Genomic DNA, 26,831 nt, shown 5'->3' on the forward strand with positions numbered 1-26,831 from the left:
TTTAAAATGTTTAAATTATTTTTATAGGCTTTGGCCTTGTCTTTTTGTGTGCATGCTTGTGTCATTGGGTTTTTTTTTGTGTATAAAAGACATAGAATATTTATAAAACTTTCTTAAATTACTAGAATGTGTAAGGTATAAGCATTCTATGTTTTTGCTGGATTTTAGTTCATTTGAAGCCTCGCAGTTTTCAGCACAGTATATATAGTATGTAAGTTCAAAAAGATGTTTGCTTGTGGACGATATATGCATTTACGTACATAACATAATGAAAACTTAAGAAAGAAGCTGCGGACTGTAAAGGATCTTTGATGTTTGTTTTTTTTTTAAGACTACACTTACACGTTTTTGCGGTCTTTTATAAAAAATTATAAAAATTAAACACTTCTATATGTATGTGGAGAAATCGATTAATTGCTCTAAGTATCACAGCCGGGACTAAGAGGTTAGGATCGGTACACGGAGGGATAAGTGTGTCTTAGACTTTTAAAAAAATAATAATTATATAGAAACAAGTCCTTGTGGTGGTATTCGTCTAAGCAATGGATGCGTCCGCCTCGCCAGCCTGTTCCTTAGAGAAAGCGGTTGTCGCCGCTTCACATTTTATTGAAATGGGCAAGTCCATAGAAGGAGTTGTGTTCGAGTCGGCCACGGCCACTGCAGCTGCTGCGGCTGCCAGTTGAAACTGGTTGGGAAGAAACATATACGGATTTTTAGCCATTGTAGAAATTCCCTCATTGCTGGTGCTTGTAAAACCAGCTTCCCCAGCCACACTTCCTAAGTCGACGCTTGTGGCTGTAGGAATTGGAGCTACTGCTGCAGTTGATAACTTTGTGATCCGCTTGCGACGAGCTTCATTTTCACATGGTGAAGGCGCCCCAGGATGACGATACGAAACATGTTTACGAAGGGCATCTTTGCTACGCGACACGTGGGAGCACACATTGCAAGCATATCTTTAAATAAAATATATACATACATAAGTGTTAATTCGACAAGAAGAGCTTTTAGTTTGCAGCAGTCACACTTGCCTGACATTCTGGTGCGTCTCAAGATGTACGCGAAGATTGTATTGGTTGCTCATCTGAAAATGATATAAGATTATAAGTCAATGTCTAAACTGTGCCACCTTATCTACCATTTCATTAATATGCTCCCAATGGGATTTATAAAAAAAAAATTAAAATGTTGATTAAATAATGCACGATGCATTTAAAAAAAAATTTTTATGCTTATGATCAATGAAAAAACTTCAAATCCAACTCAGTTCAATTCTAAGGCGAAAGAGTGCGGTATAATAATGAACGTGTGGTCGACTTTGTATTTTCTTGTATTTATACTTTTTGAAAAGGCCATTGAATTACCTTTAATTTCATATCAAAACATGCACACGTTCCACATAACAAGAATGCAAAAAAACAATTTAAATTTAAAGACAACTTCATAATATACGAAATATTTTTCACTATTATTAATTGGTACGGCAATATTATTTTTAATACCTGTTATCCAGTTAGTGATTATATATCCGTATACCAAGTTTCATTATGATAGGTTGATCAGAAAGAAAGTTATAGCCATATAACCAGGCCCAATGCACACATACATACATATGTACAAGTACACCAACACGAATAGAACAGATTCTGATGTAAATGTATGTATGCATGTATGGAATATTTTATATTTAATTTAGTTAATTAATTAAATTAATTTCATTAAATTAATTAAATTTAATTAATTAATTAATTTAATTTCTTTTTTTGTTAATTTAATTTAATTTCTTTTTTGTGGGGTGGTACAGGGCATTTAAGAGTTGAGCCTGCTCGACTTTAGCATTCCTTTCTTGTTTTAAATAGGGCCATAAAAAAGGGTAATTTGAACATAAATTGGAAAACTAACCTTATATAAAAAACATATGCCTTTGAGTTGTAAGTTTTCTAATTTTTGAGCGCGATGGCACGAGGTAAGCCAGTTTGTGAGTAAGGTCAAATATAGAAAAATTGAATTTGGGCAACATCTATGGCAAAGTAAGAAAAAATCGTATGCTTTTAAGTCTCCGGTACGAAGTGAAGTGCAAAGGTATAGAAAGATTGACAATATTCATAGTAATACAGCAAACGGAGGACGAGTCTCGAAAATGACTACACGTGACAAAAATAAGTTTGTCGACTATAATTCAAAATCAGCGAAGTACTGTGAGAGATATAGCGGCAAAATGAAAATATTGGGAAAACAGTAAAACATGAATGGACGCGACAGAAAATGAAACGAACTTAATATGGCTTTTTTAAGATATGATTGCAGCTCCTGTTGAACATAACAAATAATTTCGATGTCTTTAGGCCAAAGAAAAACGTTTGCTCACAGCTTTGCCAATAAAAAAACGACTGCTATGGACAAGAGGAAGATAGAACTGGATACAAAGTCAGAGGAACTCTATTATTTTTAGCGAGGAATCCATATTTTATGTGTTTGTCGGTGATGCTCAAAAACGAGTAGTACAAAAGCATACGGACACATGTCACAACAGCTGTCTTAGGCGTTCAACCAAGTTTCTAGCAATCACAATGGTGAGGGTGCATGTTAGCCAAGGGTGTGGGAAACTTTACTTCATTTATGGAGCTGTACATGCAGAACAAGAGAGAACGCTACAGTCGAGCAAGCCCGACAGTAAAATAACCTGTACTCTTCACAAAAAGGAAAAATTAAAAAACAAGTAAAAAAGCTAAAGTCGGGTGTCCCGACTTTGAAATACTCTGTACATATGTTTACAATAATTATAGAAAATAAAAAAAAAAAAAAATAAAAAAAAATTGGATCGATTTTACCTCTCTCGGTATTCGAACTCACGTATAATTGCACATTTACATAGCAATTGCGTCTGTGTGAGTGTATGTATGCCTATGCGTATCAATTCGTGTCTGTGTAAGCATTTTCGCAGTCAACCAAACAGCAACATCAACAACAGCCGCGGGCAGCGCTTGAGCAGCGCTGCAGCAGCGCTGCATCAGCAAATATATTTATGGCTATAACTTCTTGTTAAATCGGTCTATCATAATGAAATTTGGCATACGGACACATAATAACCAACTGGGGGTATTTCCAAAATTTTAGTTCGAAATTCCAAGAATTACGGGAGTTACGATTTGCGGGGTAGAGGGGGCAGGGAGGGGAATTCCAAAATATACATTTTCTGCGTATTCACATAAGGCATCTGGGACTAAAATTTGGTGTTCCTAGGTCTTATAGTCTCCGAGATATAGGCGATTATACGAATGGAAAATCGGGAAAACCCCCATAGGGGGGAAGTGGGGGGGAAAATCAAAAAAATAAAACAAACTCGTATAGAATACACACATAACGCATCTTTGTGCAAAATTTGGTGTCTCTATCTCTTATAGTCTCTGAGATCCAGGTGTTCATACGGACGGACAGACGGACAGACAGACAGACAGGGCTAGATCGACTCGTCTCGTCATGCTGATCAAGAATATATATACTTTGTGGGGTCTGCCACGCCTCCTTCCGCCTGTTACATTTTTCAGCTCCCGCAAACCTAATATACTCTTGTACATTTCATGTACAGAGTATAAAAAAAAAAAAATTATTATAAAAAATGAATGAATGAATTAATTAAATTAAATTAGAATACATGTTTATGTTCAGTTTTAACAGCATAAATTTACATCACGTACCTATGCGTGTTTATATGCGTGTATGTATGCAGCACAAAGTTGAACCAAAGCAGCAACAACAACAACAGCTGCGGAGAGCGCTGCTGGCAGAGCTGCAGGCAGCGCATGAGCAGCGATTTTGCTTATGGCTATAACTTTCTTCAGAATTGACCTATCATGATGAAATTTGGCACACGGACACATTAGTACTAACTGGATGTACCTACCAAAATTGATTTCAAATTTTGAAAATTACGGTAGTTATAATAAAAAACACGAATTGCGGGGGAGTGGGGGGGTGCATCGAAAAAAAACTCAAACTCGTACTTTCTCGGTCTTAGGAGAATATGGAAACCAAGTTCGGTTTTTCTAGCTCTTATACTTTCTGAGATCCTTGCGTTCATACGGACAGACGGACGGATGGACAAGGCTATATCCACTCGGCTTCTCATCCTGATCAAGAATATATATACTTTGTGGGGTCTGCCACGCCTCCTTCTGTGTGTTACATACATGCGCACAAAACTAGTATAGCCTTTCACCCTTTGGGTACAGGCTATAAAAAGATGATACTCAGGATTAATTAGTAAATATTGTTGCCGTACCAATTAATAATGGTCAAAAATATTCCGTGTATTATGAAAGTTGACTTATTATAGCCTGTACCCAAAGGGTGAAAGGCTATACTAGTTTTGTGCGCATGTATGTAACACACAGAAGGAGGCGTGGCAGACCCCACAAAGTATATATATTCTTGATCAGGATGAGAAGCCGAGTCGATATAGCCTTGTCCGTCCGTCTGTCCGTATGAACGCAAGGATCTCAGAAAGTATAAGAGCTAGAATAACCAAACTTGGTTTCCATATTCTCCTAAGACCGAGAAAGTACGACTTTGAGTTTTTTTTCGATGCACCCCCCCACTCCCCCGCAATTCGTGTTTTTTCTTATAACTTCCGTAATTCTCGGAATTTTGAAATCAATTTTGGTAGGTACATCCAGTTAGTACTAATGTGTCCGTGTGCCAAATTTCATCATGATAGGTCAATTCTGAAGATAGTTATAGCCATAAGTAAAATCGCTGCTCATGCGCTGCCTCTGTCGGCAGCGCTGCCCGCAGCTGTTGTTGTTGTTGCTGCTTTGGTTCAACTTTGTGCTGCATACATACACGCATATAAACACGCATAGGTACGTGATGTAAATGTATGCTGTTAAAACTAAACATAAACATATATTCTAATTTAATTAAATTAATTAATTCATTAATTTGTATACCCTGTACCCAAAGGGTACATGGGTATATTAGTTTTGTGCGAGTGCACATGGAACACACAGAAGGAGGCTTGGTAGACCCCACAAAGTATATATATTCTTGATCAGCATAACAAGCCGAGTCGATATAGCCATGTCCGTCTGTCCGTCTGTCTGTCCGTCTGTCTGTCTGTCTGTATGAACGCAAGGATCTCCGAAAGTATAAGAGCTAGAATAACCAAACTTGGTATACAGATTCTCCTGAGACCGAGAAAGGACGAGTTTGTTCATTTTTTCTGATCCACCCCCCACTCCCCCCCCTATTACCGATTTTCTATAACTCCCGTAATTCTTGGAAACTAAACTAAACTAAAATTTGGTAGACACATCCAGTTAGTAATTATATATCCGTATACCAAGTTGCATTATGATAGGTTGATCAGAAAGAAAGTTATAGCCATATAACCAGGTCCGATGCACACATACATACATATGTACAAGTACACAAACACGCATAAGGCACGATTCTGATGTAAATGTAAATGTATGTATGCATGCATGGAATATTTAATTTAGTTAATTAGTTAATATTTAGTTAATTAATTAAATTAATTTAGTTAATTAATTTAATTACTTTTTTGTGGGGTGGTACAGGGTATTTAAGAGTTGAGCCTGCTCGACTTTAGCATTCCTTTCTTGTTTTTAATAATTTAATTTTTTTTTAATTTTTTTTTTTTTAATTTTTCTTTTTTTGTGGAGAGTACAGGCTATTTTACTGTCGGGCTTGCTCGACTGTAGCGTTCTATCTTGTTTAAATTGATTTTTTGCATTATTGTTTGTGAAACGTTTGCATGTTTTGATACGAAATTAAAGGTAATTCAATTACCTTTTTAAAAAGTATAAATATGTTTTGACAATAATCACCAAAAAAGGAATATAAGTCATTAAAAGTTGCACTATTGAAAAAAACGTAGCAGTACCAGTGGTTAGGGCTCATATACACTGCCATGCACTTGAATAGGGACAAGATTTTGTAGCATTTGTATTGTGTTTTTCTCTTTTTGGCAAAGGGCTGCCTTCAAATGCTTTGGTGTTTCACTTAGAATGCAGCATCAGGGAACTGTACAAATTTACAGTTAGCTTTTAATAATTAACCGTTATGGACTATCACTGTTTTGCTTTTGACTATGCTAAAAACACACAGTTTTTGCCATGCACTTGAATAGGGACAAAGAAGATAACTTTAGTGTGTGTGCAACTATGAACACAGAAGGTTGTATTTTATTAAAATACATATATTTTGATTAAAAACAAACCAAAATGGGCCGTGGTCAAACACTCACTTCTGAAGAAAAGGGCAAAATATTAGCATTTAGGGTGTGACATGAATATACGACAAATTGCCGAAAAAATTAACAAAAGCAAGTCTGTTGTTGGAAATTTTCTCAAAAACCCATTGATGTACGGGAAAAATATGAAAGGACGCACATTAAAGGCACTTACATCTTCAGACGAACGACGCGTTCTTCGGGAAGCGTCAAACTCACATTGCTCCGCATCTGCAATTCGCCTAAACTTGGGAATAAATGCAAGTGTTGAAACAGTGAGACGTGTTATACGGAAAGCAAAACACCTTAAAAGATTAAGACTAAAAAAAAAAACCACCTCTGACAAAGCCACGTAAAGACATGCGTCAGCTCTTTGCCCGAAATCATATGACATGGAATAAGGAGTGGCATCGAGTGCTTTTTTCTGATGAAAAACGATTCAATTTAGATGGACCTGATGGTTTCAACTTCTATTTCCATGATATACGTAAGGAGGAACACTACCTGGCTCGTCACCATAGCCGTGAAGGGGGTATTATGGTATGGGGCGCAATTTCATATTACGGGACAAGCGAGCTCAAATTTGTATCATCAAGCTAAACGCTACTTCATACAAAAGCTTGCTTGAGGAGGCATTTCCTTACTTTGGCAACATTTTTGAGCCTATATCTTGGATTTTCCAGCATGATAATGCCCCGGTTCATACCGCACGTGTAGTCAAAAACTGGATAAGCAAGCAGAACGTGTCCTTATTGGAGTGGCCCCCTTACTCTCCTGATCTCAATGTAATTGAGAATGTATGGGGATGGCTTACACGTAAAGTGTACGCGTCTGGAAGACAGTTTGCAGACGTCCAATCATTAACAGAAGCCATAGAAAGCGCCTGGAGCGAAATTTCATTAGACTATATAAAGTCCTTATATGATTCCCTTCCTCACCGAATCTACGAGGTTATTTCCAATAAAGGCGGTTACACACATTATTAATAAAGCCAATATTAATATAATAAAAAAAACTGTAAGGTCATTTTTTAATTAGCTTGCAACATATAGAATGTTAAAGTTTTTGTCCCTATTTAAGTGCATGGCAAAAATGGTGTGTTTTTGGCATAGTCAAAAGCAAAATAGTGATAATTCATAACTGTTAATCATTAAAAGCTAACTGTAAATTTTAACAGTTCCCTCCTGCTGCATTCTAATTGAAACACCAAAGCATCTAAAGCCAGCCCTTTCCCCAAAATAGAAAAACACAATACAAATGCTAGAAAATCTTGTCCCTATTCAAGTGCATGGCAGTGTACATACAAGTATACATACACAAACATGTATCTACATAAAATACATAAATATATATGTACATACATATGCATAAATATATACATAGATTGTGACATTGAGGCCTAGTAGTTCCTAGAATTAAACACTGTAAAATTTAACAACGACATACATACAGTCCTCATTTATAAGTGCAACCCGTCCGAAATTCCTCAGCACGCTGCATGCATGGTCGAATTATTCCCGAAAAGCCAGACTGAGCCTGGACATTTAATTTTGATTTAAAAATCGGGACGTCGCGCCAAAATCACGACGTCTGGCAACGCTGATATGTACATTCTATTTTTGGATGGAGGCGCTATCTATCCTCATATGCGTATACATACATACATACACTGCCATGCACTTGAATAGGGACAAGATTTTGTAGCATTTGTATTGTGTTTTTCTCTTTTTGGCAAAGGGCTGCCTTCAAATGCTTTGGTGTTTCACTTAGAATGCAGCATCAGGGAACTGTACAAATTTACAGTTAGCTTTTAATAATTAACCGTTATGGACTATCACTGTTTTGCTTTTGACTATGCTAAAAACACACAGTTTTTGCCATGCACTTGAATAGGGACAAAGAAGATAACTTTAGTGTGTGTGCAACTATGAACACAGAAGGTTGTATTTTATTAAAATACATATATTTTGATTAAAAACAAACCAAAATGGGCCGTGGTCAAACACTCACTTCTGAAGAAAAGGGCAAAATATTAGCATTTAGGGTGTGACATGAATATACGACAAATTGCCGAAAAAATTAACAAAAGCAAGTCTGTTGTTGGAAATTTTCTCAAAAACCCATTGATGTACGGGAAAAATATGAAAGGACGCACATTAAAGGCACTTACATCTTCAGACGAACGACGCGTTCTTCGGGAAGCGTCAAACTCACATTGCTCCGCATCTGCAATTCGCCTAAACTTGGGAATAAATGCAAGTGTTGAAACAGTGAGACGTGTTATACGGAAAGCAAAACACCTTAAAAGATTAAGACTAAAAAAAAAAACCACCTCTGACAAAGCCACGTAAAGACATGCGTCAGCTCTTTGCCCGAAATCATATGACATGGAATAAGGAGTGGCATCGAGTGCTTTTTTCTGATGAAAAACGATTCAATTTAGATGGACCTGATGGTTTCAACTTCTATTTCCATGATATACGTAAGGAGGAACACTACCTGGCTCGTCACCATAGCCGTGAAGGGGGTATTATGGTATGGGGCGCAATTTCATATTACGGGACAAGCGAGCTCAAATTTGTATCATCAAGCTAAACGCTACTTCATACAAAAGCTTGCTTGAGGAGGCATTTCCTTACTTTGGCAACATTTTTGAGCCTATATCTTGGATTTTCCAGCATGATAATGCCCCGGTTCATACCGCACGTGTAGTCAAAAACTGGATAAGCAAGCAGAACGTGTCCTTATTGGAGTGGCCCCCTTACTCTCCTGATCTCAATGTAATTGAGAATGTATGGGGATGGCTTACACGTAAAGTGTACGCGTCTGGAAGACAGTTTGCAGACGTCCAATCATTAACAGAAGCCATAGAAAGCGCCTGGAGCGAAATTTCATTAGACTATATAAAGTCCTTATATGATTCCCTTCCTCACCGAATCTACGAGGTTATTTCCAATAAAGGCGGTTACACACATTATTAATAAAGCCAATATTAATATAATAAAAAAAACTGTAAGGTCATTTTTTAATTAGCTTGCAACATATAGAATGTTAAAGTTTTTGTCCCTATTTAAGTGCATGGCAAAAATGGTGTGTTTTTGGCATAGTCAAAAGCAAAATAGTGATAATTCATAACTGTTAATCATTAAAAGCTAACTGTAAATTTTAACAGTTCCCTCCTGCTGCATTCTAATTGAAACACCAAAGCATCTAAAGCCAGCCCTTTCCCCAAAATAGAAAAACACAATACAAATGCTAGAAAATCTTGTCCCTATTCAAGTGCATGGCAGTGTACATACAAGTATACATACACAAACATGTATCTACATAAAATACATAAATATATATGTACATACATATGCATAAATATATACATAGATTGTGACATTGAGGCCTAGTAGTTCCTAGAATTAAACACTGTAAAATTTAACAACGACATACATACAGTCCTCATTTATAAGTGCAACCCGTCCGAAATTCCTCAGCACGCTGCATGCATGGTCGAATTATTCCCGAAAAGCCAGACTGAGCCTGGACATTTAATTTTGATTTAAAAATCGGGACGTCGCGCCAAAATCACGACGTCTGGCAACGCTGATATGTACATTCTATTTTTGGATGGAGGCGCTATCTATCCTCATATGCGTATACATACATACATACACTGCCATGCACTTGAATAGGGACAAGATTTTGTAGCATTTGTATTGTGTTTTTCTCTTTTTGGCAAAGGGCTGCCTTCAAATGCTTTGGTGTTTCACTTAGAATGCAGCATCAGGGAACTGTACAAATTTACAGTTAGCTTTTAATAATTAACCGTTATGGACTATCACTGTTTTGCTTTTGACTATGCTAAAAACACACAGTTTTTGCCATGCACTTGAATAGGGACAAAGAAGATAACTTTAGTGTGTGTGCAACTATGAACACAGAAGGTTGTATTTTATTAAAATACATATATTTTGATTAAAAACAAACCAAAATGGGCCGTGGTCAAACACTCACTTCTGAAGAAAAGGGCAAAATATTAGCATTTAGGGTGTGACATGAATATACGACAAATTGCCGAAAAAATTAACAAAAGCAAGTCTGTTGTTGGAAATTTTCTCAAAAACCCATTGATGTACGGGAAAAATATGAAAGGACGCACATTAAAGGCACTTACATCTTCAGACGAACGACGCGTTCTTCGGGAAGCGTCAAACTCACATTGCTCCGCATCTGCAATTCGCCTAAACTTGGGAATAAATGCAAGTGTTGAAACAGTGAGACGTGTTATACGGAAAGCAAAACACCTTAAAAGATTAAGACTAAAAAAAAAAACCACCTCTGACAAAGCCACGTAAAGACATGCGTCAGCTCTTTGCCCGAAATCATATGACATGGAATAAGGAGTGGCATCGAGTGCTTTTTTCTGATGAAAAACGATTCAATTTAGATGGACCTGATGGTTTCAACTTCTATTTCCATGATATACGTAAGGAGGAACACTACCTGGCTCGTCACCATAGCCGTGAAGGGGGGTATTATGGTATGGGGCGCAATTTCATATTACGGGACAAGCGAGCTCAAATTTGTATCATCAAGCTAAACGCTACTTCATACAAAAGCTTGCTTGAGGAGGCATTTCCTTACTTTGGCAACATTTTTGAGCCTATATCTTGGATTTTCCAGCATGATAATGCCCCGGTTCATACCGCACGTGTAGTCAAAAACTGGATAAGCAAGCAGAACGTGTCCTTATTGGAGTGGCCCCCTTACTCTCCTGATCTCAATGTAATTGAGAATGTATGGGGATGGCTTACACGTAAAGTGTACGCGTCTGGAAGACAGTTTGCAGACGTCCAATCATTAACAGAAGCCATAGAAAGCGCCTGGAGCGAAATTTCATTAGACTATATAAAGTCCTTATATGATTCCCTTCCTCACCGAATCTACGAGGTTATTTCCAATAAAGGCGGTTACACACATTATTAATAAAGCCAATATTAATATAATAAAAAAAACTGTAAGGTCATTTTTTAATTAGCTTGCAACATATAGAATGTTAAAGTTTTTGTCCCTATTTAAGTGCATGGCAAAAATGGTGTGTTTTTGGCATAGTCAAAAGCAAAATAGTGATAATTCATAACTGTTAATCATTAAAAGCTAACTGTAAATTTTAACAGTTCCCTCCTGCTGCATTCTAATTGAAACACCAAAGCATCTAAAGCCAGCCCTTTCCCCAAAATAGAAAAACACAATACAAATGCTAGAAAATCTTGTCCCTATTCAAGTGCATGGCAGTGTACGTATGTACAGTATAATAAGCTTAGCTGCCTCGATACTTAGCTGCATCGACAAGATACTATAGCTGAATGAAATTACCTTTTGGCAGCATTAAGAGTTGATTTCGTATGAAAATAATTACGTTAACAGCCTTTTGGCTTATCCAATATTAGCCAAGAATTTGTTAATTAAGCTAGTTATCAAAACACTTATGTAACTAAATCAATTAATATGCATTTTATAGTAACAATGTGCGCTTGACGCCATTAGTTTCAATCGAAGCCTCTTTTACAATCGTTGATAATCATCATCGTTTTTTTCCACCAGTGGGCTGCCAGATCTGCCATAGTACTCCCCCCCAAGTGACCATGTCACGATTTCCTAGGAAGGACTCGGCGATTTCTTTCATATGTTTGAAGAGGCTTATTTGTCGTTCGCATAGCCTCCTCCTCCAGTGCTTTATTATCTCTAACCAAAAAGGCTGTTTTAACCGGTCGACGGAAACGGCTACATCCTTGCTACTCTACTCTTACCAGAAAAACACGATCGCTTACACGGTCTGTAATTTCGTACGGACCAGTATATGGGGCTTCCAGAGGTTCCTTGACTGCATCTGTTCTTATAAACACGTTCGAACAATCCTCCATACCTTTTAAACGAAACATCTTTTGCTTCATATGATGTGCAGTTGGAGTGGGGCGTATCTGACGTACGTGTGTTCGGAACTTTGTGATAAATGCTTGCGGATCTGCTGCAGTGTCGATATCATAAAAAATTCGTTGGGAAGACGTAGATTGGTACCATACAACATTTCTGCTGCTGAGGATTGCAAATCTTCCTTAAAACAAATGCGTAACCCCAAAAGCACGGTTGGCAAGAGTTCAGTCCAAGGAGTACCAACGTTGCACTTAAGAGCTGCCTTAAAGGATATGTGCCATCGCTCTATGAGACCATTGGATTGGGGATGGTACGCTGTTGTATGAATGTGCTGAGCTCCAACAAAAGCGGCGAGATTCTTGAACAGAGCTGATTCAAACTGTGAGCCCTGATCAGTTGTGATAGTTTTCGGAGAAGGCGTCTGCAACTGTTTCAGCAGTCATATCACATAATGGTATTGCTTCTGGCCAACGGGAGACAAGCCGTGGAGTGATGCAAAAATTTTGGGCCGAAGGCTTTGTGGAATGCATACGCGCAAGATTCCAAAAGACGTATCGCAGTAAACAGCGATATCGTTTTCGAGTTTTTGGGACTGAAGATTGAGTGATGTTTCACCTCCAAGCAGCTCTTGTAACTCCGTGTCTGTTGCCTGGACTTTTTCTATGTCGTCCAAACTTATGGTGCTTGGCACTGTTATTTCGCACAATCTTGAAAATGCGTCTGCTACACAATTCTCTCTGCCTTTAACATATACATTTGTTGTTGAAAACTGCGATATGTAATTAAGGTGACGTATCTGCCTAGGCGATGCCTTTTCCAGACGTTGACTGAAGGCATAAATGAGCGGCTTATGGTCGGTTTTAATAACGAAAATGCGAGCGTTCAATAAATGCTTGAAGTGCTTAACCGCTTCGTAAATAGCAAAAAGCTCGCGGTCGTAAGTGCTGTAATTTTTTCGGCATTTTTAAATTTTTTTGAGAAAAATCGCAAAGTGTCCCAAGAACCATTTACCTTCTGCTCAAGCGCTGCACCAATCGCAACATCCGAGGCGTTGCATACCAATGCAAGCTCAGCCTTGGGGGAAGGAAACGATAACAAAGTTGCGGCCATAATACTGCGGTGCTAGTATGTGAGAGCAGTTTGGCAAACAACGCCTGTAATAATTTATAATTCCCAGAAAACGTCCAAGTTCGCTTATTGTTGACGGTTGTGTGTAGTTTGTAATGACATCTATGCGATCTGTGGGTGGCTTTATGCCCTCTTTATTAATCACATAGCTCAAAAATCGAATTTCTTCTTGAGCAATTTGACACCTGCTATCATTGATGCACAACCCATGTTGGCTCGTCTGCACTTGTAGATGTTATTAGAATATCATCAATATAACAGAATACAAAATCAAGGCCTCGAAATATACTGTCCATAAATCTCTGGAACGTTTGAGTTGCATTTTTTAGCCCAAAAGGCATGAAAAGAAATTCGATGAGTCCAAATGATGTAGAAATTGCTGTCTTTTTCACATCACATTCAGCCATAGGTATTTGATAATACGCCTTGACCAGGTCCAATGTCGTAAAAATTGTTTCCCCAAATAGCTGCTCTGCAAAATCATGTATATGAGCAATTGGATATCGATCTGGTACCATAATTGCATTAAGCTTTCGGTAGTCTACACGTCTCCACGTCAGCTATAATAAACGACCAGCTGAATTTACGACGTAGTCCTATGTCTATTTCATATATATAGTTCCCGTAGGTGTTAATTAATGTTTGGTTTGCAGCGTAAAGTACCATATTATTCTGACGAGTTTTTTGTTTAACCACTGTGCGTGGTATCACAGACCACGGATCCAGAGTCGATTAAAAAACGAATATGTGTTGAGATCATTAATGTGTAAGCGGCTCTCCTTTCTTGGAACAGGAGAGTCGTCTGCGACGCTGGAACTTAATTTGCTATCGTCCTCCAGCGTGTTTGACGACAGCTCTACAAGTTTAACGCTTGAAATGATTGATAACGCGAGCAGCTTGGCAAGCACTTTCGTGCCATATCGCCGAATTTTCCATGATAAAAACAATGCGAGTCTGCCTGTTGATTCTGGTTTGTAGAACTGCGTGAGCCCGAGAATGGCTTGCTGTTTGTGAGCGTTTTACTTGGCTTTGCAAATCCTCGAATTTCTCATTAAGTTTGCGGATATTTAGGGTTAGCTCTTTACACACGGCTCACACGGCTTAATAATCGACGTCTGCTGGGCTCCTACGAAAAATATTTGCGAAGATCCTCCAGCTTCCAATATAGAATCAGCTATTTGCGCCAGTTTACTCAGATCTGTCTCTTGCCAAACCGTAAGCACCGGACGAATTGATTGCGGCATTTCTGCAAGAAATAAGGAATGAATTAGCTGTTCATTTTCTGGCCCTGGAGCCAGACGACGCATATGGGCCAGGATTTCAGTAGGCATTAAGCCTGACGTTTCGCCCCCATGCAGTAAACGGCGTAACTTCGATGCTGGCGACTCTGCATCCTTAAGTATTAGGCTTGTTTTAAGAGTATCAAATTTGTTGTGTATTTGGGGATTTGTAACCAACTCTTAAAAATCCAAGATTATATCTTCTTCCAGTTGCACTATTACAAGGTCAAATTTGTCAACATCATGGTGTATATCATGCAACCGAAACAGTCTCCCAACTTGAGCAAACCATAGGTTTGGGTAGTTGCGCGTGAATTTTGGCAATTGTATGTTAGTGCGTCCCTTAAATGCACGAGTTTCGTTGTAGTTACTAGCTTGATGAATGTGTTGATGCTGGAGATCGCGTATTTGAATTTTATAATCCTCTTTCATTTTCGTAGCTGTGCTCGTTCTCCATAAAAATTAATTTGCGTCTCGTGAGCGATCGTAAGTTATAACGAGTGTTGTTCATTCAATGCCAAATTGACGCTGGTCAAAACTTTTTAAATTGTCGGGGTCACCACTTTGGCTAATCCAATATTAGCCAAGAATTAGTTAATTAAGCTAGTTATCAAAACACTTAATTAAATCAATTAATATGCATTTTATAGTAACAATTTGAGTTTGACGCCATTAGTTTCAATAGAAGCCTCTTTTAGAATTGTTGATAATATTTTTTGCAATTTCCTATGAATATTATCAAAGTTAGCTGCGCCATCTATGAAATTGATTTTAAAATTATCTAGTGTCTTTTATTTCTGTGAGAATAGAAATGTGTACATATTGTTTTGTTCTGCGCATGACCTTTTTTGGTATCAGAAAAAAAAACACAAACTCGATCTGCCTAGGGCTTATGGGAATCTGGATACAGAGTTTGGTTATTCTAGCTCTTGTATCTTCTGAGATCCTTGCGCTCATACAGACGGACGGACAGACGGACATGGCTATATCGACTCGGCTTGTCACCCTGATTAAGAATATACACCTAGCCCTCGCTTAACGCGAGGGTTACGTTCCTTGAAAGCGTCGTGTTATTCAAATGGCAAAAGTTTTCAAAAGTAAAAAAATAACACATATATATTAAAATAAAATGGAAATTAATTTAGTGGCATTTATAGCAGCTTTAGTAATTAACATTTATATGGTGGCTCCCCTTGCGTGGCAACAAAATCTGTAATTTTCGACTGTTTAGTGGCTCTTAAGTCTTTCTATGTGCGCGTCTGAAGAAATAATGTTTTGCTCACCTTAGCAACTATTTATGAGTATGCACTCATTCTTACTCTGATGGTGTAGAAAGTGGAACTTCCCTTTTTACACACACATCTCATGTGTGGTGATACATACTATACCCAAAGATACTCATGCAATAATCGACAAAATAAAAAAATCGATTTTGTCAATCGCGTTAGAACGAGGTATTCCACCACGTTAAAAGAGAAAAGGTAGCAATTTTGCAATCGGAGCTAGCATTAAAAGAGTTAGCGTTAAGGGAGGGCTAGGTGTATACATTTTTATGTTGATAAGCAAAGTTAAAATTATTATACCCTGTACCTAGGATAAAAAGAGTATATTAGGTTTGTGTATGTATGTAACATGCAGAAGGAAGCATCTCCGACCCCATAAAGTATATATATTCTGAATCAGCATGACGAGAGAAAGGACGAGTTTATTTTATTTTTTTAGAATTACACCACCCCCCCCCCCCCAAAAAAAAAAAAAAAAAAACCAACCTGCCATATCATGCCAATAAAAAAGCATGGATGACTAGTGGGCTTTAGCAACGAATAATCACTCATCTCGATGGTGAAGTGAAAAAGCAAAATAGGAAAACATTGCTCTTTATTGACAATGCAACAAGCCACGTTAATGTTGAAAGCTGTACAAATATTAAATTTTGCTTTATTCCAACAAATACAACGGCTGTAATGCAACCTTTAGATCAATTAGACGTATATTGGTTAAACAACAACTGATCGCTGTAAACTGTGGCAAATCCATAATTTAATTTATGAAAGCTAAGTAGATGCCCTCCATTATGTAGACCAGGGATGGGATAGTGTTCAAAAGTCAACAATTCGTAATTATTATACCCTGTACCCAAAGGGTAAAAGGGTATATTAGTTTTGTGCGAGTGTACATGTAACACATAGAAGGAGGCGTGGAAGACCCCACAAAGTATATATATTCTTGATCAGGATGACAAGCAGAGTCGATATAGTCATGTCCGTCTGTCTGTTCGTTCGTCTGTCTGTATGAACGCAAGGATCTCAGTATATAAGTATATATAAGTATAAGGAAAGTATAAGAACTAGAATAACCAAACTTGGTATCCAGATTTACCTGAGCCCGAGGACGAGTTTGTTCATTTTTTCTGACTCACCCCCACTCCCCCCTATTCACGATTTTCTGTAACTCCCGTAATTCTTAGAATTTTGAACTAAAATTTGGTAGTCTCCAGTTAGTGATTATATATCTGTATACCAAGTTCATTATGATAGGTTGATTAGAAAGAAAGTTATAGCCATATAACCAAGCCCAAGCTGTGTCCGCAGGTGTATTTGTTGCATTTGCATAGACACGATTCTGATGTATATGTAAATGAATGTATGGAATTTTATTTTGTATTTTATATTTAATTTAATTAATTAATTAAATTTCTTTAATAAATTTTTTTTGTGGGGTGGTACTGGTATTTAAGAGTTGAGTCTGCTCGACTTTAGCATTCCTTTGTTGTTTTAACAATAAAATACATACATATATGTACATAACATATTAACATATTAACAATTACATAACATAACGTATTTCCTAACTTTTAATTATATTAGGTTTCATTGCATTTTCACGTTCGTGTCTTTTCGTGCTTTATTGTGTCAACACGAACACTCACGAAATTGGAAACACGGCACTCGTGTCCACGCAGTGCAGCCATGTGCCACGAACAATAAAAAGCACCGAATTTGCCCATCTCTGTGGTGTGGCAAGTAAAACAGCAAAACATACATATTTCTATATTTCGAATATACATAGTTATGTTGATTACGGATACAAAATTTGAAATCGATCGGACAACATTAATAACACAAACTTTTCATTTGAAAAATAGTGAATAAATATTAAAACCCCAATAATTCAGTCTCCAAGACAAATTTCAAAAAACCGAGTGAGAAGCTTTTTCGTATTCTTTTATAGATCACAAACCAAGTTGAAGTTTGAAGTTGATCGGTGGAAAACTGATGATTTTTCAAACAAACTTTGGTCCAAATAGTGGGTGATAGCCCGCATACCAGAAATCACATCTACAAATCTAAATATCTGTCACTCAGTCTGTTTCTGTTCAAACAGGGGACAACAGTCCAGTATAAATCTACCTTACGTACCTGTTTGTGGCATATAAAGCAGGTGGCATACATCTTTGAGTTCGATGGCGCCTTTGTTGATGTAACAGGGACTGATAACTTTTCCGTTAACGACAGCAAATTCGGCTCCGACTTAGCGCTGACCATGCTGCATGAGGCGGCGGCTGCTGCTGCAGCCACTGCTTCTCGTTGACAAGCGGCATATTGTTCTATGTGCTGCTGCAGCTTTGCTTGATCCTCGGGCGATATATAGGGTGAATGATTGTTGTGATGGTTTGCCATTGATGACGTATTTACGTTGTAACTGAGTGGTTTCGTATAATGGTGCTTTGCATTTGTGGAAGTGAAAGTCGATGAGGATTTGACCGGCTGTTGCAGAGAAAAGTGCGACTGGGCCATTGTAATTGGGGAGCTAGCCAAATTGGGCGTAGATTCGTTGGGTGACTGGCTGGTGATGCTGTTACTGTTACTAATATTGTTATTTATCCCTCGTAGACTCTCGACAATCTTGTCTATGCGTTTAACATCCTTCTGTTGTAGTTGTTGTGGAGCTTGGAGGGGGCTCGACCTCTCAGTTGCATTGCAAGACGGCACTGTCTTAAGGCGCTTCGCAGTATATAAATCCTCATTCTGAGACTCTTGGTATAGTTGGCACTGTTGCTGATATTTTGTCAGTAATTCATTTGTTCTGTCTAACGCCGTTTGCGAGAAGTTCAACGGTTGAGGCAGAAGGTTAGGATAGAGTTGTAGGGACTTAAGAAAAAGGTTCTCCAACGGTGTGCATCCGGTAAGTTTATTCCCTAGAAATGAACACGGGCTACTTAGTTGGGAAGTGGGCGCTACAGGCGTGGGTTGCCTGCTAGGGGTCTCTAAGTCTGCTGCCTTCTCGAAGTGCATCGTATCAACTGAATTGTCTTTCGTTTGCTTAGGTATCTAAAATAATGACAACAAAGTATATTTTTCTTATTGGACTTTAAATTTTATATCATTGCAAATGTAATCTTAAATTTAATCTTATGTGTACATATTTATACCCTGTACCCCTAGGGTAAAAAGGGTATATTATTATTGTGCAAAGTATGTAACATGCAGAAGGAAGCATCTCCGACCCCATAAAGTATATATATTCTGAATCAGCATGACGAGAGAAATCGATCTAGACATGTCCGTCCGCCTGTCCGTCTGTCCCTCTGGATGAACGCGAGGATCTCAGAAACTATAAAAGCTAGAATAATCAAAGTTGGCATCCAGATTCTCCTAGGTCCGAGTAAGGACGAGTTTATTTTATTTTTTTAATTTTCCCCCCCTTCCCACGCTACAGAATTTCGTCAATAGCGTCCACATTTCAAATGCTACCTAAACCTACCTACCTTTGCACACATAATTTATATATAATTGTCTACTGTTGTTTATTTATTCAATTCGATCAATTCTAAGAAAAGTTATTAGCAAACCAAATTCTCGCCAGTACAACCCCACCAAACTGCAGCAACAAGTTCGCTCTTCTTCTTCCTCTTTTTGCAGCTGCTATGGGCGCATATAACTCAGTGACAGAAGTTTACCTGGGTACAGGGTATTTCACTGTCGGGCTTGCTCGACGGTAGCGTTCTCTCTTGTTGTAACGTACAGCAGGTCGCAAAGTACACCCTTCGTATATCGTTTCATCGTGATATGCAAATTTTAAAGTTATCGCCATAAATATAAAATCAGCCAAAGCTCTGCCCGCAGCTTTTGCTGTTTTGACATACAGTGGCGAGCACATGTGGATATATGTTTATCACTTTTCGTCTATTATGCCTATAATCTTTAAAAATGCATCAGTCCTTGTACTTCTTTTTAAACCCTGTACCCAAAGGGTAAAAGGGTATATTAATTTTGTGCAAGTGTACATGTAACACACAGAAGGAGGCTTGGCAGACCCCACAAATTATATATTCTTGATCAGGAGGACAAGACGAGTCGATATAGCCATGTCCGTCTGTATGAACGCAAGGATCTCAGAAAGTTTAAGAGCTAGTATAACCAAACCTAGTATGTACATTCTCCGAAGTCCGAGAAAGGGCGAGTTTGTTTATTTCTTACGAGACACCTCCCCGCCCCCCCCCCCCCCCCCCACACCACCCCTCTATTCGCGATTTTCTCTAACCCACCCATTTCTTGGAATTTCGAATTCAAATTTGTTTGTCACATCCAGTTAGTGATTGTGTGTCCGTGTGCCGCGTTTCATTACGATATGTCTCTTATGAAGAAAGTTATAGCCATAAATATGTTCTCTGCCCAAACAAAGCACGCAGCTGTATTTGTTGCTGCTTTGACTTAATTATGTAATGCACACATACATATGTATGTACAAGTACGCAAACACGCATAGACACAATATTGATGTAAATTGAAATGAATATGTATAGCCTGTACCCAAAGGGTAAAAAGGTTTTGTGCGAATGTATGTAACATACAGAAGGAGGCGTGGCAGACCCCACAAAGTATACATGTATATATATTATTGATCAGGATGACAAGTCGAGTCGATATAACCATGTCCGTCTGTCCGCCTGTATGAACGCAAGGATCTCAGCAAGTACACGAGCAAGAATAACCAAACTTGGTATCCAGATTCTCCTAAGTCCGAGGAAGGGTGAGTTTGTTTTTATACCCTGTACCCAAAGGGTACAAGGGTATATTAGTTTTGTGCGAGTGAACATGGAGCACACAGAAGAAGGCTTGGTAGACCCCACAAAGTATATATATTCTTGATCAGCATGACAAGCCGAGTCGATATAGCCATGTCCGTCTGTTTGTCCGTCTGTCTGTATGAACGCAAGGATCTCCGAAAGTATAAGAGCTAGAATAACCAAACTACAGATTCTCCTGAGCCCGAGAAAGGACGAGTTTGTTCATTTTTTCTGATCCACCCCCCCACTCCCCCCTATTAACGATTTTCTATAACTCCCGTAATTTTTGGAATTTTGAACTAAAATTTGGTAGTCACATTAGGTTAATGATTATATATCCGTATACCAAGTTTCATTATGATAGAAAGATCGAAAAGAAAGTTATAGCCATATAACCAGACCCAATGCACACATACATACATACATATGTACAAGTACACAAACACGCATAAGGCACGATTCTGATTTAAATGTATGTATGCATGCATGGAATATTTTATATTTAATTTAGTTAATTAATTAAATTAATTTAGTTAATTAATTAAATTAAATTAATTAATTAATTTAATTACTTTTTTGTGGGGTGGTACAGGGTATTTAAGAGTTGAGCCTGCTCGACTTTAGCATTCCTTTCTTGTTTTTTCTTATACATCTCCCTCACCCGCTCCCCCACAGTTCATGTTTTTCATAACTCCTGTAATTCTTGGAATATATACATATATGTATTAAATAATTTGTATTTAATTTAATTAATATAATGTTTTTAAATTAATTAAAATTTTTTCACATTTTCCTATTTTGTGGTAGGTACAGGGTATTTAAGAGTTGAGCCTACTCGACTTTAGCATTCCTTTCTTGTTTATATTTAATTTAATGAATTAAACTATCTGTCCGTATGAACACCTGGATCTCAGAAACTACAAGACCTAGTGACACCAAGTTTGTTATATTTTTCCTTTACGTGAGTTCGAATACCGAGAGAGGTAAAATCGATCAACATTTTTATTTTTAATTTTCTTAATTTCTATAATTATTCTAAACATATGTACAGAGTATTTCAAAGTCACCCGACTTTAGCTTTTTTACTTGTTTTTAATTGGGTATTAGAAGGGTACCGATGGTTTACACTTACGTTATTGTTTTGAACATCGGCCAGGCCCTTAATGCCTAGCGTTTCGGCCAGACTCAACAGCATAGGTATCTGTTCCTCATAGACATTTACTTCTCCTGAGTACATGAACGAGAGCAGTGCAACGATGGCGTTGAAGTTGGCTCCCGGTATAATGATGACTGGATGGCTACTGGCATCCAACGCGCGAAAAATATCCATGAAAAAAGTGCTGCAGGCGCTGAGTATAACTCTATGAGCGCGCAACATTCGGCCTTCTGCAGAAATGGTCACATCGGTCAGATGCGACTGATCCAGCAACATGGGCAGCGTGCTCAGCAGGCTCGTCTGGAAAATAATAAGTATACTATATTTCTCAGCTGCCAAATGGGTCAGGCTAAATAAAAATATGTCTCCAAGCAAGCTGGCTAAATTTGTCCCCAGCCTTAGATAGCCCAGTCAGCGTTTCAAATATATATATATATATATTATGAAGAGTCACTTTCGGGGAAGATTATTATACTCTGTACATGAAATGTACAAGAGTATATTAGGTTTGCGCGAGCTGAAAATGTAACAGGCAGAAGGAGGCGTGTATATATATTCTTGATCAGCATGACGAGTCGATCTATGACTGTCTGTCTGTTTGTCCGTCCGTCTGTCCGTATGAACACCTAGATCTGAGACTATAAGAGCTAGAGACACCAAATTTTGCACAAAGATGCCTTATGTATATACGCTGTGCAAGTTTATTTTATTTTTTTGACCCCCCACTTCCCCCCTATGGGGGTTTTCCTGATTTGCCGTTCGTATAATCACCTATATCTCGGAGTCTATAAGACCTAGGGATACAAAGTTTTAGTCCAAGATACCTTATGTGAATATGATAAAAATGTGTATTTTAGAATTTCCCTTCCTCCCCCCTCTCCTCCGCAATCACTGATTTTCCATAACTCCTGTATGTCTTGCATTTTTTCATTGAAATCAGCAAATCTGCCCAGTAAGGAATTACAACTCCGTGTGCCAAGTTTCATTATAATAGGCCGATTAAACAGGAAGTTATAGCCATATATGTAATCTCAGGCCAAGCACTGCCTGCAGCTGTTGTAGTTGTTGCTTTTTGTACTGCTTTGCATTGCACTTCTGCTTTGCACTGCACTTCTGCTTTGCACTGCACTTCTGTTTTGCACTGCATATACTTTTTTTTTTAGCTATTATGATTATTCTATACTTATCTACAGAGTATTTCAAAGTCGGAAAACCCGACTTTAGCTTTTCTATTTGTTTGATTTGATTTTGATTATCATTTTGTTGCATTAGCTCTTGTTCTTGCTGCTGTTCATTCATATTCATATTTTTTTTAAAGAATAGATCCTGTGAGAACAAATAAAGTACGGGCGGATGTTTCTGACTTGGTATTACCAACCCTTACACTCACAGTATCAAGATCATTATATTATAAAATCTTACACAATCAGCTCGGTTTAATTGCAATTACCTGATGATTGTGCCAACGCAAGCAGAACTGCTGTTGGTTCTCATTTTGTAGTTGTTCCTCTAGTTGAGGGTGTGGCAGGTGATTAGTTTGTGCCGCGTTTCTTATATTCACATGTTCCATAATTGATTGCTTTTAATATGTCTATTTTAGTAGTTTTCTTAATAATCTTTAGAGACCTGTGTGAAGGCTGCAAGTTACACGTATATATGTATGTATTTAAAAAGCATTTCATTTAGCCCGGAAAAGAGAAGTGTCGCGTGCCGGTAACCACAAACGTCTTGCCGCACATGCTAAAATATTTTATGTTCATAATGAGTTTGTTTTCATTTCGATGATCTGCCGAACTTTTGTTTATTTATTCAGAAAGCTTGGCACACACTTGTTTCTTTTAAGAGTCGCGCTTGTTAAGAGCGACAATTTTCTCTTCGTATTATTTGGCAGTGCACTTGGACTATTATTATTCATTCGCGTGGTATGCTGAGTTGGCTACGCAGGCGAAATTGGATTTTAATTTCGTCATGTCATTATTATGAGAGAAGATGCGCCTTTTAACGATTGGATCATTACTAATACATACAATACATATAAAAAATAAAATGTATGTTTTCCTGCGGTTAACTTTGCTGACGAATTCAAAGAGCAGTTTAAAATAAATGTCTCAAGGTAACTTCTATAATTTGAATTGCATAAAATAAGTGAGGGAGTGAAATTCTAAAATATATACAGACATATGTGTTACGCACACTTAAACAAACCAGCTTCTTCACGACAAATTGGAAGAGAAACCTTGTCAAGTATATTGTTGCCTGTGGATGCAATTAAATAAAACTTTTTTAAAAGAAATAAATTTTGTTGCATACCAGTGCCTGCCTGGCTAGCTGGCTTGCTCTGCTTGAGCGCCTGTAAAACAATTGCAGTTTTGTAGTTGTTGTTGTTATTAGCTCGTAGCTGGGTTTCTGGGTTTCCATTGTTTTGGCAAGTGAACTATGCATGCATATACACACGTATGTGGGTACACACGGCTGTATATTTGGTAAACGCCCCTTAATTTTGTTCGCGCGTTTATTTTTATACCATTAGCATGCAAAGAAATTGTGTGAAAATTTAAGATGCAACCCATTGGAGGTCTCCCAGAGTGACAAGTCGTCGGTCGCCTGGTACCCAACGTGTAGCTGCTGTTTTTGTCTGCCTCACGACGGAATTTTCTTCATTCCATTATTTGCACGATAGAATCACATCCATGTGTTTTTCTATTAGAGGCAGTGCTGTTGTTTTGGCGCTCGTTCATACAAAGTCTAAGTGCCTTGCCTTCGCCTGTCCTACTGTAACTCTTTGATATTTTCGGATGTTATTTGATTTTCCGAAATAAGTTCTTCAGAGCGTTGGCTCTGATTGCTTGATTGTTATTTTTAAAAATCTGTCGCCAATAAGAATGGCGAAGAGCACGAGCAAGAGCATCTCCCGATGTTCGTTAGTCTAAAATTTGTTGTTTGAGTCCTCAAAACAAAAATTTCATCATCAAAGTCATCGGAATGCTTTGATACGTAATAATCACATAATCACTCATTTGATTCCAGATCGATTCCAAGATTGGCGCAACTGGATTAAGGGAAAACCTTTTGAGTATATTTCTTTAATGTTTTTGTACATATGTTAATGACCATAAAAGTGCACTCTCACAAATGTTACGTCTTCCTCACCCGACATTCCTCAAGCGACATTCCATTTTCAAATACATTAGTATAATTTTGTATATTGTTTTCGTCGGCAAGGGCCCACACGTGCCAATAAGTTCAGAAATAATCCAGCAGCCCAGAACGGGTGTCAGCTGTGCTATTAATAGACCACAAATGGCGAAGGGCTTTGCGCTGGAATACAGTATAAAAATTCGATTTGACTATTAAAGGACCGTCGGGCTTAGCTTTAAGCCACTGCGAGCTCAGATTGCAACAACTTTTGAAAATTTATATTATTATTTTCGTATACTAACAGATTTGTTTTTAGCGCAGCCACGCTTTTTGTTCCCGATTGCTTTACGTGAACATCTTTAGAATTTTCGCGAATTTTATTATTGTTTTATATTATCATAGTATACTCAAGTTTGTTTTCAATGTTATGTTAGTGACGTTTTTTTAGCGTTAACTTTTGTTTTTGTTTATCTATTTATAAATAATTTACTTGAAAATTTCCTCTAAAAATTTAAAGAACTTCAACACGGGCGTTTTCATTACGCGTGATTTCCGTGCACCTTTGTTACCCGTTTGCTCGCATCTAAATGAAAAAATCCGAACTTTCGGTTTAGTTGGAGATTTTTCGAATGTCCATCTCTTGACAATTTTTGTGGTTGCCTTTAGCCGCCGCTGCTGCCATTTGTTTTTCTGATTTGATTTGCTAGCGCGCGCTGTCGTCGTCGCCACTATTCGCTTGATTATTGCGCTCTAATTCTAATCAGCCCCAGACTCTTTGGCACGACGGATGTGTTAGTGTGTATTTTTTGGTTCCATGTTCAGCAAAAAATACATTTTCTAATTAGTGAGCAATTTGCTGGCCAACAGAAGACTAAGAGAAATTTGTATAATTTAACACTAAAAGTTGCTCTTGACTAATAAGAAAGCTTCAAGATGATTTAGTTATTCAAAAATTTGTCTTCGCTGGGATAGTTAAGTGCTGAGCTAAACGCATTTATTGGCATAAACATTTAAACGCACATGACATATCTATCAATATTATATTACCGAGTTACAAGGCGTGGCAGTCCCCACAAAGTATATATACTTATTTTTGATCAGTATGGCACGACGAGTCATGGGCGTAGGCAGGATTTAGTCCAGGGGGGGAAAGATTTTTTTGGCTAATTTTTTACAATCAAATTATTTGCACTATACAAAAAACACATGAAAAATATGGAACAAGAAAGGAATGCTAAAGTCGAGCAGGCTCAACTCTTGAATACCCTGTACCACCCCACAAAAAAGTAATTAAATTAATTAATTAATTTAATTTAATTAATTAACTACATTAATTTAATTAATTAACTAAATTAAATATAAAATATTCCATGCATGCATACATACATTTAAATCAGAATCGTGCCTTATGCGTGTTTGTGTACTTGTACATATGTATGTATGTGTGCATTGGGCCTGGTTATATGGCTATAACTTTCTTTCCGATCATTGAAACTTGGTATATGGATATATAATCACTAACCTAATGTGACTACCAAATTTTAGTTTAAAATTCCAAGAATTACGGGAGTTATAGAAAATCGCTAATAAGGGGGAGTGGGGGGGTGTATCAGAAAAAATGAACAAACTCGTCCTTTCTCGGGCTCAGGAGAATCTGTATACCAAGTTTGGTTATTCTAGCTCTTATACTTTCGGAGATCCTTGCGTTCATACATACAGACGGACATGGCTATATCGATTCGGCTTGTCATGCTGATCAAGAATATATATACTTTGTGGGGTCTACCAAGCCTATGTGAGTGTATGTATGCCTATGCGCATCTATTCGTGTCTGTGTAAACATGTGTGCAGTCAACCAAAGCACCAGCATCAACAACAGCC

General features: G+C 37.8%; 1 protein-coding gene across 4 annotated transcripts; it reads right to left on the reverse strand.

Annotated features, from left to right (window-relative positions):
• On the reverse strand, nt 1-25,531 carry LOC115624706 (protein jim lovell). 4 transcript variants are annotated; one of them, XM_030519527.1, is made up of 7 exons: nt 25,253-25,284; nt 24,963-25,130; nt 23,263-23,449; nt 21,789-22,112; nt 18,006-18,917; nt 1,032-1,084; nt 1-956 (listed from the first exon to the last, which is right to left on the reverse strand). In XM_030519527.1, exons 3-7 carry the CDS (start codon nt 23,380-23,382, stop codon nt 536-538), a joined length of 1,830 nt encoding a protein of 609 aa, XP_030375387.1. In that variant the 5' UTR covers nt 23,383-23,449; nt 24,963-25,130; nt 25,253-25,284; the 3' UTR covers nt 1-535. The 4 variants fall into 4 exon arrangements, with proteins under 4 accessions (XP_030375387.1, XP_030375388.1, XP_030375385.1 ...); XM_030519528.1 differs by lacking the exons at nt 24,963-25,130; nt 25,253-25,284 and adding an exon at nt 25,511-25,531; XM_030519525.1 differs by lacking the exon at nt 24,963-25,130 and having other exon boundaries at nt 25,253-25,530.
• Nucleotides 25,532-26,831: the final 1,300 nt, after the last annotated feature.

This window comes from Scaptodrosophila lebanonensis, unplaced genomic scaffold (assembly GCF_003285725.1).
Source record: "Scaptodrosophila lebanonensis strain 11010-0011.00,11010-0021.00 unplaced genomic scaffold, SlebRS2 tig00000061-arrow-pilon, whole genome shotgun sequence".
NCBI lineage: Eukaryota > Metazoa > Arthropoda > Insecta > Diptera > Drosophilidae > Scaptodrosophila > Scaptodrosophila lebanonensis.